Source organism: Rhinolophus sinicus, chromosome 17 (assembly GCF_057876585.1).
Source record: "Rhinolophus sinicus isolate RSI-liver-muscle chromosome 17, RSI-T2T, whole genome shotgun sequence".
NCBI lineage: Eukaryota > Metazoa > Chordata > Mammalia > Chiroptera > Rhinolophidae > Rhinolophus > Rhinolophus sinicus.
This window is the reverse complement of record NC_142517.1, coordinates 207692153-207711260: the sequence shown is the minus strand read 5'-3', so window position 1 is coordinate 207711260 and position 19108 is coordinate 207692153. Positions and strand designations below refer to the sequence as shown.

Here is a 19108-nt window from a genome sequence, read left to right as displayed (position 1 = left end):
AAATGACGACCATTGTCCCAAGGGTCCCTAATGGTGACAAGAGCTCCGACTCCTCAGTGCTGATAACAGCCCTGAGTCAAATACCTGCAAGGACCAGGACGAAGGGGGCTCCCCAGACCTGGAGCTCCAGGTTCCCCCTGCTCTGCGCTAAGGGGAGTGTGCTGGTGAGGTCAGGTTTCCCTGTTCCCTGCTGTTCTATGCCCTGACGGTCAGGTCACCAGGCAGAGTACTGAGAAGAGCTGCCCCACCAGCCTCCTTCCAGCTTGGGCCTGCCAGTGGGCCACGTACATCACAACACACACGCACACACACACACACACGCACACACACACACACACACACACTTTCCACACCAGCTCCCGGATGTCCCACGCAGTGGCTTTGGGCTCAAAACTGGCCAATGGGCCACAGCCTAGATCCGGAGCTCCGGTATAAATGACTTGGGTGGCTGAGGGGTCACCTCCCTGAGCCTTCAGAGGCTGAACAACGTCTGACACTTGCAATCCAGCAGTCTGGGCCTGAGGCACGAATCTTGGCATTTGCTTATTTTTTTACTTGTTTGACAAATTTTTAGGGGAAGGTGGGTGGAGGGGAAGGGCGTGCTGGAAATGTGTATCACTCTGTGTGTATGTGGACACAAATTATAATAAAAATTCAGTTTCACTAAATACACTAAATATATCCCGGATTGGATCCTAGAAAAGAAAAAGGACATTAGTGGGAAAAAACTGGTGAGATCCAAACAAAGTCTAGAGTTTAGTTAATGGTAACGTTCCAATGTTAGTCTCTTAGTTCTCACACGTGTGGCACAGCCAGGAGCACCTGGGCGTGTGGTGTACGGGAACTCTCCATACTATCTGTGCAACTGTTCTGTAAATCTAAAATTGTTCCCCCCAAAAAGTTTATTTAAAAAATTCTAAAGTTCCAAAGTTTAACAACCCAAAAGAACATATTGATTTGGAGGTTTAACCAGAATATCCGCTATTCAGTTCAACTTTTCGATTTTATTAGGTATAACATGCATGCAGTAAGGTATACAAACCTTGTGTACAGCTTGTTGGATGTTTATACATGGACGCACCCTTCTGACCAGCACCAGATCAATTACTGGCATCTTCCCAGCACCCAGAAGCCTCCTTCTCGCCCCTCCCCCGTGAACAGTCTTACCCCCAGAACTGGCCTCTATCCTGACATGTGTGCCACAGATTGGTTTTGCTTATTCTTGAACTTCATATAAATAGAATCATCACGTATGTATGCTTTTGACTCTGGCTTCTTTCACTCACCATAACATCTGAAAATCAGCCATGCTACTGTGTGTAGCAGTACTTCATTCCTTTATGATTGTGCAATATTCATTCCATTGCATGACTATCCCCCATTTAGTTATCCATTCTATTTTCTATTGGCATTTGGGTTGTTTCCAGTTTGGGACTCTTATGAATGGAGCTTTTGTAAACCTTCTGATCCGTGTCTTTGGCAGCTGTCTGCATGCGTTTCTCTTGGACGTGTACTTCAGAGTGGAAATGCTGGGTCAGAGAGTAGTATTTGCATGTTCAGCTCAGGAAGACACTACAAAGCAGCTTTCCAAAGTGTTTGCACTAGTTACACTTCCTCCCGAAATGTATGAGTGTTCCTGTTGCTTCACCTCCTTGCCAATACTTGCTGATGTCAATCTTTTTAATTTTAGTCATTCGAGTGGGTTTCTCACGGTATTCATTTGCATTTCCCTAATGACTTTGTGTTTAACAGCCCGTAGGATATCTTCTTTTGTGAAGCACTTAGTCAAGCCTTTGGCCCATTTTTCTTGGATTGTCTTTTTCTTATTGGTTCGTAGATACTCTTTATATATTCTGGATACAAGTGCTTTGTCAGATCTATGTACAATAAATATCTTCTCCCCATCTACGGCTTTTCTGTTCACTCTTAGTGGTGTCTTTCAAAGAGTACATCAGTTTATTTTTTTCATTCAAATCCGAAGACGTTGGCATTTGTATACATTTAGAACTAGAAGGAACTTTAGAGTTCACCTGTGCCAGCGGTTCAGGAGACTTAGTTCACTAGAATAACTTCAGGAGCTTTTGAAAAAACACCCCTGCCTGGGCCCCACCCCCTGAGATTATGAATCCGTTGGTCAGGGGGGGGCTCGGGCATCAGCATGATTTAAAAGCTCCCAGGGAATTCTAACAAGCACTTGGACTTGAGACTGGAGGGAGTGTAAGAGAGCGACATTCTGCTTGGTAGTGGCCAGAGGCTCCATCCTATTCTGCTTCATCTCAAGACCCGTGATAGATCATTGATTCTCTTCCAGGTGGGTAAGGGAGGCCAGCCCCTGACACAGCCCTCGGTGGGTCTTCCTCTCTGAAACCTCTTGCTTTGCCCAGGACGCCCAGGTTAATCCCCACTGTTTTGGTGTAACTCTTAATAGCATCCTCCTCTCACTCTCAGAAGTCTCCCGATTTGAATGATGAGATTTGATGATGCTAAGTCTCCCGATTTGAATGATGAAACGCGATAGTGCCCCCCCCCCCATCTTGAGGGTGCACTGCTCTGGCCTGCATGCCCTTGTCCTCACCTACTGATAGCCTCAGCCCCATCTCCCGCCAGCTACCCTGGTGGGGTTTGAAAGCTAGTTGGTGAGCATCCCCAAAACAGAGGGGCACAACTTTCCATTCCAGCAATGACCAGGCCCTAATTACTCATCTGGATCTATTAAAACCCCACAAGGAGAAGTAGCACCATATAGGAGGCCAGTGCCAGGAACCACACCCAGAACCAAAGCTCCCACTGTGAAATTCTATTTAACCACTGCCTGGCCACACAGAGACACAGCTCAAATGCAACAACCCACGGCTATTGTCATTGATCCTCCCCATTATCAAACTGCTAGATTGACCCAATCAGGAGGAGAACTGAGTAGAGGGGCTCTGAGCAGGGCCATGGGGCAAGCCTGCTCTTCCACAGGGACATGTGACAAAGGCTCCCAAAGACCCCCAGAGGTCAGAGAGATGTCAGCCTCCTTCATTCAGGCCAGGTCCCTTCTCAGGCTGTCTCCCCGCTCTCTCTATATTGCAAGACCGACACAAGCACAGCACCCCCTCCCCTCTCTCTCCGCCTCCTCCTGGTGACATACCTGTTACCACAAAGACTGAGCACCCCAAAGCAGCTGTGTCACAGAGGCACATTAAACAGCTCAACCCCTGCTGCCCCCTCCATTATTCTGATTTATCTGATTCATCTGAATTTCATTTGTACTTTTAGCCACGTCACCTATACAAAAATAACATATTATGACTATGCTGCATTGAATAGTACCCCCCAGAAGACACATCCGTGTTCTAACCCCCAGAATCTGTGAGGTTATTTGGAAAAGAGTCTTTGTACGTGTAATTAAGGGAAGGCTCACCCTGGATTATTCAAGTGTGCCCTAAATTCAGTGACAAGTGTCCTGATAAGAGACAGAAGAGAGAACACAGGAGACAGAGGAGAAAGGCATTGAGAATAGAGGCATTCAAGTTATATAGCCATGAGCGAAGAAACACCAGGGCCTCCAGAAGCTGGAAGAGGCCAGGAAGGATTCTACCCTAAAACCCTGGGAGCAAACACAGCCTTTCAGTCACCTTGATTTTGGACATCCATCCTTCAGAACTGTGAGAGAATAAATTTCTGTTGTTTTAAGCCATCAAGTTCGTGGTCATTTGTTATGGCAGGCTTGGGAAGCTGACCCAATGACTTATACTAGCTTGATTTTCCTAGGCCCCACCTTACCTCCCTGCAAAGCTGTTCCCCAGCCTGCCTGCCATACAGCATTACCAAGGACACACACACAAACACACACCTCTGCTAATTTACATCATTGTCTCAACCTTTCCCAGGCAAACACAATGAGCATTTCCCAAGAAGAACAGGACGCCCTAGATAATGTATCCAGACGTGCCCAGAAGCTGGTGGCCAGTGGAGCAGGCAGGCTGAGCCACACAGAGCTCCCTGGGCTGGCCCTGGCAAGGGGCTCTGCCAAGTCAGGTTCCTTCGTTTTCTGGGCTGAAAATAGAATCCTCTGAGAAGATGAAACCACAAATGAGGGCAAGAGGCAGCCTCACACTTTCAGTGATGGGAACCAAGAGCCAAGAAAGGGGGGTCCAGGCCAGTAGGAGCCCTTGGGGAACACGTGGGGGCTCACAGAGGTGAAAATTCAGCTGGGAAGGCTTGTTTCAGGGTGAACATGACGAAGACAATCTCCTCATAATTATCTGATTCGTACAGACACCCAAACTGAGGTGAGCCATCGGGGCCAGTACCCAGGCTCTGGAGGTCCGAGTAGGCGCAGCTCCCCTCGGCCAGCAGGGCCGGCTGGGACCAGGCGTCGGGGGCCGGGGGCCGCGTGTTGAGGTAGACGCCCAGGTTGGATCTCTGCTGGGGGTCGGTCGGGTGAGTGTAGAGCAGCCACCTGTCCAAGGAGTTGGACCCCTTGCTAGAGACGAGGAAGCTGACGATGCTCCCATGGCAGCCGCGGGGAGGCTCCACCAGCTTCTGCACTGGCTGGGTCCCCCGGAAATCGAGCCCGTCATTGGTACTCTCAGCCTGGACCCTGACTCGGAGGGGGCTTCTAGCGTTCAGATACACCACCCTCTGTTTCGCACACCCCACCTCAGCCACCTGGCACTCCAGGGTGTCCTGGGCGACAAAGTTGCCTCTTTCCCACGTGAGCCCGTGGTCGTGGCTGAGGAAGCAGAAAGCAAAGGGGCAAGGCCCCCGGTGGGTGTGCACATTCCGGTAGGCATAGGCTGGCACCACCAGGCTCTGCGTCTCATTGTGGAGCTGCAGGCAGTGCCCAGGGCCCACCGCGAAAGTGGCCCATTCCTTGTGGGCGGGGCCAATGGCAGAGCTGGTGAGGTCACTGGCGGGGCTCCAGGACCTCCCGTGGTCCGTGCTGGTGACTTGGCAGAGCCGGGTCACGTTGACCCTCGTGTGGAGCTGGTGGTGCTCGGACACTTGCTTGGGGATGGCGATGAAGAAGAGGAAGAGGGTCCCTGTCTTCTCGTCATACAAGGGGCTAGGGTTCATGGACCGGTGGCCCTCCAGCTGGGCTTGGGCCACCACCTCCTGAGCGTGCCACTGAATGTGAGGAGAGAGGAAGGAGAAGCACTGCCTTGAAATGACCAGTGAGAGTGACAGTGACAGGAGCTGCACTCTGGGGGGAAGGAGGCTCTCGTGGGGTTAGGATCAAAGGCCGTCAAGGAAAGCTGTTCATCCAGCATCACTCACTCACCCTTATAACACCTCCCAGAGCTGTGGGAGCCAGGGCTCCACCTCACTCCCTCCAAAGCAGCCCACTCCTCAAATGGCTGCTGCCTCCATTCCCATGAACGTACATTACAGAGCACCCAGGGCGGGCTAGACGTCAACATGCAAAGGTGATTTGGGCATGAGCCATTCCCAGCTTCACCCTGGTTCCCATAACTTACTGGCCTGGTCTAACTTTCCATTCTTGAAAAGTAAAGCCCTAGAAGTAACTACGGTAGCAAGTCTAGTGTGGGGCAGAATGACAATCACCTCCCGTCTTCTATTAATGCAACCTAGGAGGGGGCAGCATCACGACACTAAGGACTCTCACTGAACTTCCATAATCCCAAATCTGTGTCATATATGCTGCAGCCGTGTCATCTACCCCCCTGTGCCCCAGACACCGTGTCAAGAGTCGAACATCCATTGTCTCATCTGCCCTAACACCTAACTCCTGGGGGACAGGTGTTATTAGCTCCACCTTACATCTGGAAAATGAGAAGCTTACCAGGGCAGATGAGTTGCCCAAGGCCACACCTCTGGGAAATGATAGAACCAGGACTTGAATGCAGGTCCATCTGTTTCAAATCCCATGCTCTGAACAGCTACTATGTAATAATGACCACAAAGTAATGATAGTGATAATATTAAACTTTTCATATGTGATGAGCCAGCCTTGGGTGTCTTTGTTAAAATGAATTACTTGATCTGCACACTGGAAGTTCAGGACACAAACCATCACTCCAACCCCCCTAGCACCCACACCCCAGGTTAATTTTACTCAAACGGTACAACCTCCCAGTGAAACGATACTAAACAAATCCTCTCTCAGTTTCACAATCACATAGGGAGACCTTTCCGAACGTCAGTTTCCCTGACTGACTTGTCCAGTCATGCAGTGGCGCCTAGGCAGCCAGGCCAACTGGACGTGTGCACCGTGAGCCCATGTGTCATCCAGGTGACCACTTGGGGGCGCTGATAGGTCCCTGGGTCCCTCTTGGGTTTCCCCCAGACCCCAGCCACCTAAGGATGGCGTGGTCCCGCATTCCCGGTGCAGCTATGGCAGCCTCATCCTGCCTTACCCGGACCTGGTGAGTGGACGCATCATAGCTTCCTCTGCGCAGGACGACCAGCAATGCGTGCTCATCCTTCTTGCTCAGCCGCTTCTCTGCAAAGGCCAGCAGGGTCTTCTGCTGTGGCAGGTAGAGCAGAGCGGGGATTCTGTAGGCATGTGTTCCCGATTGGAACACTCTCTCCTTCTGTAGGACGGGGCAGGATGCCATGGGGCCTGGGGGAGGCATGGAAAGAGGAGTCCCTCAGTCACATCCTGAGGTGGGTGGGACTTCCTCCCAGGCAGGGGGTCTTACCCCACATGTCAGCCAGTTGAGATTCGGGTGGCCTGTCATCCCACATGGGGTTCATCCTTCTAAGCCTTGTCTACCAATTTTGCACGTGTCTCCCAAGGAGCTTGGCAGCATTCTGCCCAGGAGCCATCGGCGAAGGGGGATTTATTTGGAAAAGAGTATTTTGTGTTAAATTTTTATTATAAGTTAACACACCTCGTTAGGAGAAATTTGTGATAACCTTCAACAGCTTTTGCCAAGCCCAACACATCAATCAAATGCTAAGCCTTGGGTAAGATAAGAGTGCTTGCCAAGTGGTGTTCTGCAGCTGTCCAACTGCCAGAAAATGACACATGGGAGCTTTTTATAACTCCACAGCCCTAGAAAGTTGCCTTACAAAAAAAGAAAAAGTGGGGTGGATGCGGGGGTGGCGGGGGAAGCCTTGATTCTCAGGGTTCTCTTCCCCAGGCTGCCTGAGGTTAAGTTCCCAGCTGCCCCGCGCGTGTGGGCTCTACCCCTGGGGCACGGAGTGGGCACCTGGAATGGAAGACAGAGAGGCCCCTGACAGCTCACTCAGGCTGGAATGGCCCTTCACAGGTTCAAGAAACAAAAGTGAAAAATAAGCATTTGGCCAAAAAGATCAGGGAGGGCCCGAGATAACTTGGTGATCATGTGTGACAATGGTGTCCTCTCTGGGCCGACCAGGTCCCCTTTGGGGGGGACTTACCTCAGCTTCAAGGAGTGCTGGCTGCGGAGCAGACGGCCCCCTGAGCCATCAGACCTGAGCAGGTGGGACAGGACTGCCATCAGCTGAAAAGAACTTTTTCCTGTCAGACCCTACGAAGGGCTGCGTCTGACAGCTGGCCTGCCCAGAGCATAAAGACGCGGCCTCCGTGTCCTGACTCAGATGCTCCGAGGGCCAGCACAGGTCCAGGGCTCCCGTGGGTCCGCCGAGGCTTCCCCAAGACGCACACAACCTCTGCTCTCTATACCCTTTCCTAATGCTTGCATTTTTTTCTACCATGTACATTATTATCGATTTAAAACTTATTTAACATTTGAGAAATAAATGCAATCTATCAGTATGTCATTCAACCCGTAATGAACATTATTGTTAGAACAACATAACAAAATAAAACTAACAAGGGCAAATGCCGCACGAGGTAAAACGTGTGGCTGCCTAAACGTGGGAGGAAGAACGGTCATTGTGATAAAATCTCTTCTTGCACACGGTAGTCCAACAAGGTAGAACTTGGTAGCCGTGACGGTGACTAAGTTGAAACTTTGTGAAATGTAGACAGGAAAGAATCAAATATGATTTAAAATTGAAATGAAAATGGGGAAGAAAGATTCAGCACAACAGTGTTCTTTAGAAAATTGATCAAGGGTTTACTTAGGTTCTTGGGCATTTAGCTAGGAGTGGAATTGCTGGGTCACATGGTCACTCTGTGTTTAACCCTTTGAGGAGACGCCAGACTGTATCCACACCAGCGGCACCATGTGACGCTCCCACCAGCCGTGTGTGAAGGTTCCAATCTCTCCACATCCTCCTCAGCTTTGGTTACTGTGCCTTTTTCTTTTTTTCTTTTTTTTTTTTTTTACTGTGCCTTTTTGACTGTTGCCATCCTCGTGGATGTGATGTGGTGTCTCACTGTGACTTTGATTTGCATTTTGCTGATGACTGGTGATGGTGAGCATCCTTCTAGCCTGGAGGCAATGGGGAGATTCCAAATGTGTTTAGGCAAGGGAGTGACCTAACCTGACTTATTCTTGTAGGAAGTCCCTCTTTTGGCGTTAGGGGGTGGGGCAGAAGGTGAGTCTATTGCAATTTTCCATGCGATATATAATAAAAGCCTGGAAAAGCAGAAACAGTGACAACTGAGAGAGGAGCCCGGCTCTTAGAGACGAGAAGCCACAGAATTCATATGATGTGGAGGGCAAGTTGGGGAGGGTTTGACAATGCCCGAATTTAAAGTATTCTGAATTGATTTCCATAGCGTCTGTGACTATTTCCAGATTCCTCCTTTAGACTCTGTCACCTTTATGGCGGGGACAAGTTTATTCATTCACGTAGCAAAGTTTTATCGTGTTCCTCCGTGTGCCCTGCATTGTTCTAGGAACTGGGCATGCTTCGTGAATAAACACGCTAACCCCAGCCCCCACAGGCTGCGAGTCTGAATGTTTGTCCGTGTGTATTTAGAGCCACAGTTGGCACAGGAGGGGACCGGGTGGAGGAAATGCAGACCTCGGAGTCCATTCTAGAGGGCTCTTTTCTATTCTGTGACTCAACGCCGGCCCAAACTCACATATCCACCGGTAATACCAACCCCAAATGCTTCATAACAATAATAGCAAACATTTAAGCAACGCTCATCAAGTGCTCTACAATATTTTTAAAAATTTTGGAAATTGTTTTTACAAATCGTATTATTTATAATACGATTCACAAATACGTATTCATTTATTCCCCTGACACCCCCATGAAGTCGACACTATCATTATCCCATTGTACAGAGGAAGAAACTGAGCTCCCCCAACCCTAAGTGTCAGAGCTGGGACTCCAGACAATTCTAACCCTGTGCAATACTGCCTCTGAGGGGAGTTCTGGAAATTGCCATCTTCATGCACCCTATGACATTTCCAGTGATGCTTGAGCCCCTGGCCCACTTGGACCCAGCACTGGCTCCACACATGGCAGCAGCTTTGGACTGAAGCAGCGGAAAGAGAACTGAATTAGGAGCCAAAAACTGGATTCCGGTCCTGGGTCGTATATCTTTGGGCAGGTTGTATATCTTTGAGCAAGAACCTACTTTCCTGGGCTCCCTCTCTTCACCTGGCAAAAAGAGAGTTGGAGGGGGTGACCGTGCAGGCTGAGCTGGGACCTGACTCCTTGGGGGAGGCTGGGAAGGGGCCTCAGCCAACCCAGTGTCACACTGTAGCTCCCAAGCAATGACAATGAGATGGCAATGTTGGCTTGAACCATGAGAAATCGCCATCACAGGTCAAAAATGGTTGAACAGTGGCAATTTCAGAGGGTTCTGCCTAAGGCTACCAGCAGCTGACATGGCTTGTAGTCTTGTGGGCACCGAGCCCAGAGCAAAACATCTTAAACAAGGAAGGCTACTTCTCCCCACTCAGCCCAGGAGGCCAGCTTTGGCGGCCCCATCACAGATGTGGGGAAACTGAGAAGTGAGTCAGGGAGGTAGAAGATGATTTCCTCACGTCGGTGCAGGTGGGTGGAACTGAGCCTGGATCTGCCTGATCCCAGAACCCACGCTCCTAAACAATGGGCACTCCTGCCACAAGCCCCGCAGCTGGGACTCTAACATCCGAAAGCTTCCCCACAAAAGACAAGTGGTGGAGGGTTCCCGCCTGCCTTCTTTCTCTCCTGCAGGAGCACGGCATGTTGCCAGCATTCCCTTGCCTGTTTCAGGAAGATCCTTTGCCAATTCACAAATCTGTGTTGAGTAGCTTCCACGTGCCGGGAAACAGGTAAAGAGACAAGCCTTGCCCTCCAGTGTGAGCCAATAATTCTGGGGAGCAAGAAAGAGGCATCGTTTTCAGCTTTCCCCTGAATAGCCCTTGTGGGCCCAGTTTTGGGTGAAACGCTGGCCTCTAGGCTATCCCATTGAAATAACGCCATCTCTCCAAAGAGGAGGCAGCTGCTCACATCTAGTCTGACAGCAGCACCAGAAAAACAAGCGCGAGGGGCAGCAAGCTGGAAGCTTGGGCAGCCTCTTTCCCCAAGAAAACCCCATTTCCAGGGGCTCAACCACTCAGCTTGGGCCCAGGGCTTTGCCGGGATTCCCACCCCAAGCTCAGAGGAGCTGTCTTAACTCCCAGGCCGGTACAGGTAGCACTGAGCCTCCCTCTGAAAGTTCAGGCTGGCAGTAAGTTCAGGACAGAATTAGGAGTTTTCCTGAACTGGTTGATCTGAGCTTTCTCTCCACGTTCCCCTCCAATGTGCCCTCTGGACACCCCAGAACACAGTGAGTGCCATATCAGGGCGCTGAGGGGCCGTGAGCTGGCACGCACTTAAAAACTGCCATGGTCTGAGGCATTCCCAAATATGGCACAATCGCTCCATAATTACCTGCTACAAAAGAACTGTTGTCTATGTCAACAAAGGAACAGGTGGGCCAATTCGGAGGGAAGCCGTATCCTCAAGGGGAGTATTCCAAGTTGGATCGCGGAGCCTGGATGGGAAGTCAGAGCGCGTGAGCTGAGGCGGTGGGAACCCAGCTTCTAGAACACTGCTGCTCCTGCATTGCCCTGGCTTCACCCCTTGTTGCCGTCTCACGGCCTCCACGATTGGGCCCGTGCCTATAAATGCCTAAGGGAGCCCCGACTTCTGCCACCCACTCATCTGCTCCAGGACCTGCTCCAGGATGATGTCAGAGCACAGGCCCAGCCCTGGCCCAGTTAGGATGCTGCCTCTCATTATCTGGAAAGGAGTCCATCCAGCTCCCTCCACAGTCATGCTGAATCAGCGTGAGCCACGGGCAGCCTGAGTCAAGCTTGCCTCTTTAATGGATGCCACAGGCAACATGTGTGCACATCAGGGAACAACCCTCCTAGGGCCTGGAGAGTCTGGAAGTGCAGGAGGGCTGGAGCCACCCAGGACTCGGCTCCTCTGGCTCTGCCAGGGCCAGCTGTGTGAGCAAGGTGACTTTCTTGACCTCTTGGGACCTCAGTTTCCTCCTCTGAATAATGGGAGCAAAAATACCAGCGTAAACTCTGAGTTGCTTGGGAGCAAACTACATGACTTATCGGCTACCACAACCGAGTACTGAGAGGGTGTCTGATCCATCATTGGTGCTCTGTCGATACTCATCAAATTAGTGAATGGACGAGGCTGCCTTGCCAGGCAGGGCTGATGACAGGAAGACTTAGATAACACATCTAAATCTCTTACCCCAGCATCTGGCACACGACAGGACTCACCTGGCAAAAAACCCTTTTCCTCTGGACCACAGCATGGCTAACCACAACCATCCATGGGCTCTGAAATCATTTCCAGGAAGACAAATCAGTCACTAGCACACTGCCAGAAAACAGAACCCACCTCACCCCAGTCCATGGCCCGCGTGGGTGAGGCCGCAGGAGCTGGGAAAATCAGAAGGCAGTCCAATTCAGTTCAAAGTATACTTCCTGTCTTCGTCTAGAATGGAGAGGGAGTCCCCCTAACTTGTTTCCCTTCCCTCCACTGGACATAGTCCTTTCACAGTAGCTTCACCTCTAGGCAGTTCCTGTGGCTCAGAGCCAAGTGCAGAAACATCCCAGGGCTCCTTTCCTGGGAGGTCAGCTCTCCCTGGTGGTCCCCCAACTCAGAGTGACCCCTGGATGGCCAGGGCTGAGTCCCCTTGTTTCTGCTCTGGTCTAGCCCTCTCGCCAGTTTGCAGAGAGGTGGTCACAGTCTGACCTTGGAATTTATCTTTAAAAGCCCCACCCAAAGGCCAGCCCACGTGAACGCCCTGATAAACCCAGACCCCAGCTCTGACTCACACCCGCCGGAAGGTGTGGGTGTCACCTTGTAGTTGACGCTCCAGCTAGAAGGGGTGTTTTAAAAGTGGGTTAAGTGTAGGGGGGTGATTATTAAAGGAATCGTGGCACATCCATAAAATAGAGTATGTATTGGGCAGCTAATTAATTAAAACCATGTTTTAAAGATAATATATGAGAAAATGCTGGGACAGCATGAACTATAAAAAGCAAGATACAAGATGGCATATAAGGGGCTGGATGGGTGACTCAGCTGGTTAGAGCGTGAGCTCTGGGCAACAGGGTCGCCGGTTCGATTCCCACATGGGCCAGTGAGCTGCGCCCTCTGCAACTAGAATGAAGACAACGAGCTGCCACTGAGCTCCCGGGCAGCCAGATGGCCCAGTTGGTTGGAGTGCCGGTTCTCAACCACAAGGTTGCCAGTTTGACTTCCGCAAGGGATGGGGGGCTGCGCCCCCTGCAACTAAGATTGAACAACGGCAACTAGACCTGGAGCTGAGCTGCACCCTTTACAACTAAGAGTGAAAGGACAACAACTTGACTTGCAGCTGATGGGTCCTGGGAAAAACACAGTTTCCTAATAAAGTCCTGGAAATATACACTGTTCCCCAATAAAGTTCTGTTCCCCTCCCCCAATAAAATCTTTAAAAAAAAAAAGATAACATTTAAGGTAAATTTGTATATTATATACTCAAAAATCTATATTAAACATAAATAAAAATTATATCAAAATATGGGCTGCTGCACCCCCAAAACTCAGCATGGTGCCTGGAACAAAATAGATATTTAGTAAGTAGTTATTGAATTTACAATGAATAAATAAATAATATTAGTAATCAATTTTAACTAGTGGGAATACAAATGATGTTTATTTACTTCCTGTACTCTTCCAGGCACATATGATTTGATTATTAGCTTTAAAAGGCATTATTTTAAAAATGATCATAAGTAATATAATGACAGGCTTTAAAATGTGGCTTGAGTACCTTATTAACTCTATCCTAGCCAGATCATCAAGTGGGGAAACGTGCTTTCAAAAAGGCCACAAAAGCTTGTAAAAATGGGCTCGACTCTGCATGAAAATGTGACTTATATTTGACTCCACAGGATCAATGGATTAAGTGTTCAAAAATATTCATTAAACACACGCTGTGTAGCCAACACTGTACTAACTTGGGGAGGAAGACAGAAAGATCACGGATAAGGCCACAGAGCTCCCAGTGCTTATTATTTATATGGGGGAAAACAGACCAACACACAGGGAACAGAAGCCAGAGAGCGCAGGGACCCAATGGTGGTGGTAACAGTGGGGGGTGGGCTGTGATGGTAACACCAATTAAGGGGAAGTGATGAGAACAGGGGTAGTCAGGAAGACTTCCTGGAGGAAGGTGTATGACCTGGACTAGCTCAAGAAGAAAAGTAAAATGTACAAAGTAGGGCTAGAACACTTCAGCAGGAGAGCACAGGGCCCGGCACATAGTAGGTGCTCAGTCTAGTCTGAGGACGTGAGGGAGCCGACAGTACCTGGCCGGCCAGAATCATCATTATTTTGAAAGTTATCTGTTTTTCCTCTGATGGCTTTTATGAGTTTTCTTTATCCTTGTAGTCCCGCCATGGGTGGTCCAAATGTGAATTCATTTTTATTTACCTTGCCTAGCAATCAGCACGCTTTTTCAAACTCAGAGCTCATGTCCTTTTGTTCAATTGTGAAAATTTCTTGGTCATTAATACTTGAATGTTGTCTCTCCTCTGCTCTCTAGTCTCGCCTTCAGAACAGCCTAGTAAATGTATGTTTAGTTTTCTTGATTTGTTCTTCAGATGTCTTTTGACTTATTTTTCACATTTTTCATCTCTTTGCCTCCTGGTGCTTCATTCTGGGTGATGTTCTCAAATACATCTTCCAAATTACTAAATCTGAAGTGGTGTCTAGCTAAGAGTTTTTTTAATGCAATATACATATATATATATATATATATATATATATATATATATATATTCACATATATATATATGTGTATATATATATTGCAATATATACATATTGCAATATATATGTATATATAGCAATATACATTGAATGCAATATATATATTTATTTATATATATTGAATGCAATATATACATATATATTTTATTTCTACAATATCTACTTAGCTCTTCTTTGAATTTACTTTTTAGAAAATCAATTTCCTCAGCACTGAACAAGCAATGAGCTGTTAAGCCATGAAAAGACACGGAGCTGCCTTAAATGCAGCTAAGTGAAGGTAGCTAGTCCGAAAGGCTAAATACTGCATGATTTCAACTCTATGACATTTTGGAAAAGGCAGAACTATGGAGACAGTGAAAAGAACAGTGGTTTCCAGAGGCTCGGGGAGAGAGAACAGGAGAAGCAGGGATGATTCTTAGGGCAGTGAAAATACTCTCTGTATGATATCCTGCAGAGATGGACACATGTCATTACACGTTTGTCCAAACCCATAGAACACGCAACACCAGGAGTGAACTGTAATGTAAACTACGGACTTGGGTGATAATGACGTGCCAATGTCGGTTCATCAATGATAACTAATGTACCGCTCTGGTGGGAATGTGGCCAGTGGCGAGGCTACGCATGTGTGGGGGCAGGGGGTGTATGAGAGATCACTGTACCTTCCCCTCAATTTCGTTGTGAACCTAAAACGGCTCTAAAAAAAAAGTCTTACATTTTCAAAAATGATTTCCTATTCTTGTTTTGTAGATTTTTTTACTCCATTATCTCTTTAAGCACCTTAAACATATATATATTTTTAAGTTTCTTTTTATATTATTCCATTGATTCCACTTCCTCGTGTGTCAACTCCCCCATTTTTGTGGGATGCTTTTCTTCCTATTGGACTTCCTAAAATGCTAATTTGTTATAATACTATTTTAATCATTCATATTCATTTATACTTTTCATATCAGTCTTCCTCAAATGTTTTATAATTTTTGTGTGTGAGCTCACCTTCTGTGGGAATTATCTCTTGGGTGTGGTGGTGGAGGTGTTCCCACTAGTGCCCCAGAGTGGGGATACCTCCCCTCACTTATCTCTACCTTAGTCTTAAGGACTCATGGTTTCTCAACTTTCTTTGTTTCGATTGTAGAATTTCCAAACCTCACAAGTGGAGGAGGTTTGGGCCCCATGTGTAAACCCAGCTTGCTCTCTCTTTTTTTGTAGGTGATTCTATTTCTACCCATGACCCAGGACATTTTTAAACTTCTGAGCCATAATTCTTCTCCAAACTTCGTCTGTGTTTGGGTCCAAAGGCTTTGATTCTTGTTCTCCCACAGCTATTACCTTAGAACAGACACATCCCCTGGCCATGTGTGTAACAGTCCCGAAAGAATTAGCTCACCAGGGTAGATAGAGAAGGACCCAAGAATTACCTATTCATTTATGGCAGCTGGACGCTTACCTTTCTTGCCCTTGAAATCAAATATATATTTACATTACATATGTATGATATATGCGATATATATCTATTTCTATAGTCACCATTTCTGTGTGTTCAGGAAATTTCACATGACCTTGGGCAAGCATTTAACATCTGCATGTCTAGCGTCCTCATCATAACATTATAGTGATGATTAAACAAGTTAATTCATGTAAAGTGCTTAGAGCAGAGCCTGGCCCAGAGGCGGTCAATAGGTGTTATAACTATTCCTGCTTCTGCTCAGTGCTTTTTCTTGACCAGGCCTCGTCTATCACTTTTAAATATTTCAAATGCATTTTTTAAAGAACCACACAATTTTTTTTAAAACTTAAAAACATTTGAATTTCTCTCCTCTCCCCACTCCCAACCACAAATTCAATACAGGAGGTTTATTAGTCTGAAAAGAAATTCACTTATAATGAATTAAATTTATTATCTTTGACTATTCAATTCCTGCCAATGAACAATTATAATAATCAGTTTAACATAATTGTTTTATGATTATTAATTCCATTAATGATCTGTCAAAAATTGCCACCCCGAAAACATCACAAAAGCTTCGGGTCAGGATTACCCCAGGTCTTGAAAGGGATTTCTCAGTGTCTAGTCCCTTCAGGCTGCTATACCAAAATACCATAGACTGAAAGGGCTGGGGCTTATAAACAATAGAAATTTACTTTTTACAGTTCTGGAGGCTGGGAAGTTCAAGATCAAGGCACTGGCAGATACAGTATCTGGTGAGAGCCCACGTCCTAGTTCATAGACAGTCATCTTCCCTCTGTGTCCTTAGAGTAGAGTGCGTGCAGCGAGGACTCTGGGGTCTCTTTTATAAGAGCACTAATCCCATTTGTGAGGCGTCTGCTTTCGTGACCTAATCACCCTCCACAGGCTCCATCTCCTAATATCATCGCCTTGGGGTTTAGGTTTCAACATGTGAATTTTGAGAGGACACAAGCATTTAGTCTATGGCTCTCAGTATTACCCCAGAACATTCTTATAGCAGAACAAGAGACAAACATGAAAAAGAATGAAGGACTTCAAGGTCTGCTGAATTGGAAGACGATAGACAGAAACCAGTGCATACATGCTGTGGTCCTGCCTAAATGAACAAAGGACATAGGTGTGTGTGTGTGTGTGTGTGTGTGTGTGTGTGTGTGTGAGAGAGAGAGAGAGAGAGAGAGAGAGAGATTATGTATAGAGAGAACTTTCTAGAAGAATACTCACGGAACTGTTAACAGAGATTATGTAAAATGGTTTGAGCAAGAAAGCGATGCGCTCAGGCTGCGTCAGGAGAGTCACATGGCATATTGAGTGGGACGGGGTGGGAAGGACTGTAAGTAATTGGGAGAGAATGAATCCAAAAGACTCATTTAAAGGACACTGCAGTGGTCCAGGTAAGAGCTGAAGGGGTTCTATTATGAAGCAGAGATGGAGTGGAGGAGGAAAAAATATGAGATTCACTTTTGAAGTGTTGCCAGTGGTAGCCCCCGAGCCTGCACAGTATCTACACTTTACTAGGTGCTCAACAAATGTATGAAATGAATGGTCACCTGTAAGAAAGACTTAGAATTCCAGCTCCCAAAGGAGATGGGATCCACAGGCAGGGGAGGCCAGGATGTATGTTTGCCTCGTCCCGCTTCTGGCCCTGCCCACCCAGGAGTGTGAAACTGGTTCCTGCTGTGCCCCATGGCCCTCGCTCCACCAGGCACCCCCCCCCCCCAAAAGTCTGCTGTACTGCAGGCCCAACTCTGGGCTGGACCCTGTGCACATGTGATGGGAGAGGTGTCTCCAAAAAGCTGTGGCCCCACTTCTTTCCAGAGCTAAAGGGAAACAGGAAAATTACTAATGAGAAAAGGGGAAAGAGAGCCAAGAAAATCAGATCTAACCCTACACACACGCGTGTGCACACACACACACCGGCTACCATCACACTTTGCACTTAGAGGAGGTGCTTAAAATTGTTTTTTCAACAAGTGAGACAAAGAAAGGAGAGTGAGCAGGAGGAAAGGGAATCTCAGGAGTGTGACATATGAGGACCAATTGAAGGAAAGAGAACGGATGCTCCTGAAGAACAGAACACTCAGGGGATACCCCTTAGACCCCATATGCGAAAGCTCAACTGTGAGCCTTTGGTGAGGGGACAGTGAGAGAGACGGAGTAATTATATTTATCCTGGTATCTTGTGAGCCTAACGTGGGGTCGGGCTTATAGTGTCCGCCTCAAATGTTGGATGGATGATGGATGGATGGATGGATGGATGGATGATGGATGGATAAGAGACGACTTCTATCTGGCGTTCAGAGACAAAACAGAAACCATTATTTTATGGCACTCCGATGGCTGTGATGAACAGCTTTCAAAGACGGCCCTCAGTGACCCCTGGATGCACGCCTTTGTGTAATTCCCTACGTTAGAACATATGCTATCCCTGATGAGTGGGATACAGCAAAAGTGGAATACAGCAAATGAGTGAAATACAGCAAAAGTGATGGATGTTACTTCTGAGGGAAGATTACAAGAGATGGTGACTTCTAGCTTCCTGGTCTCTCTATTGCACACCTTGGTGATAGGCTGCCACTGGGGAGAGGCCTGTGTGGCAGCGTCAGGTCAATGGTCAGTGAGGAGCTGAGGCCCGCAAACAGTGCACAGGGGACTGACTGTTGTCAACCTCATGAGTATGGAAGGAGACCCTCCCCCAGGAGAGTTTTGAGATATGGTCCCAGCCCTGCCAGCACGTTGACTGCAGGCAGGGACCCTGAGCAGAGAACCCATCTAAGCCGGGCCAGATTCTTGACCCGCAGAAGCTGTGAGATAGCAAATGTGTGTCATTTGAAGCCACTGCATTTTGGGTTAATATGTTGCCAGTAATCAATACCTAATTCAATGGCTGATTTGAGTTTAAGATGGACATTCTGGCAATTAAACTTGACAAATGGCAGTAGTGGTTAAGAGCTCAGATTCTGGTATCAATTGGCCTGGGTTTGCATCCTGGATCCCCAACTTACGAGCTGTGTGGCTTTGGGCAAGATGACCAACTTCTCTGAACCTCTTTTTCTGCATCTTTAAAATGGGCATAATTCTCTGCTCATAGAGATTACATAAAGATTAGATAACGTGATTATGTAAAACACTAAGCCCAGTCCCTGTTACTGCAGAGAAGGCAGCTATTAAATGATGATGATGATGATAGTGATAATATGATAGAGCAAGTTCCCCCCCAAAGCAATGAGGGTCCCACACCTGAAAGCGGTCAAGCTGAGGCACGATGGCCGTGTACACGAAGTGACTGGAACCCTAGCAGACCCGTGTGCTTTCCCAAACCTCAGATTGGAGAGACGTGCACCTACCTGGCCAAGGCCAGGGGCAGGGCATTGGGTGTGCCGAGGGTCCATCAGGGATCCCTTGCAGCAGGGAGCAGCACCAGCTATTCCAGGCCTTCAGAGTGGGTAGCGCCTTCCCTCCCACACAGCCTCTGGGTCAGGTATGTGGCCGCCACCAGGTCTGGGCCCATGGGCCCAGGAAGGTAAA

At 47.8% G+C, this 19108-nt stretch overlaps 1 protein-coding gene across 1 annotated transcript; it reads right to left on the bottom strand.

Annotated features, from left to right (window-relative positions):
- Positions 1-393: 393 nt before the first annotated feature.
- Positions 394-19081, bottom strand: NEU2 (neuraminidase 2). The gene is made up of 5 exons (XM_074315163.2): positions 18928-19081; positions 11571-11630; positions 10720-10822; positions 6366-6571; positions 394-5115 (listed from the first exon to the last, which is right to left on the bottom strand). The coding sequence occupies exons 4-5, from the start codon at positions 6564-6566 to the stop codon at positions 4177-4179; spliced, it is 1140 nt and encodes a 379-aa protein (XP_074171264.2). The 5' UTR covers positions 6567-6571; positions 10720-10822; positions 11571-11630; positions 18928-19081; the 3' UTR covers positions 394-4176.
- Between the last annotated feature and the right edge of the window lie 27 nt (positions 19082-19108).

Bases quoted from the DNA above. Each gene is read 5' to 3' on its own strand.
- NEU2 (XM_074315163.2), bottom strand. From the start codon at position 6,566: ATGGCATCCTGCCCCGTCCTACAGAAGGAGAGAGTGTTCCAATCGGGA. The intron at 5,116-6,365 runs GTAAGGCAGGAT...CCTCACATTCAG, and splicing joins CGTCCACTCACCAGGTCCGG to TGGCACGCTCAGGAGGTGGT.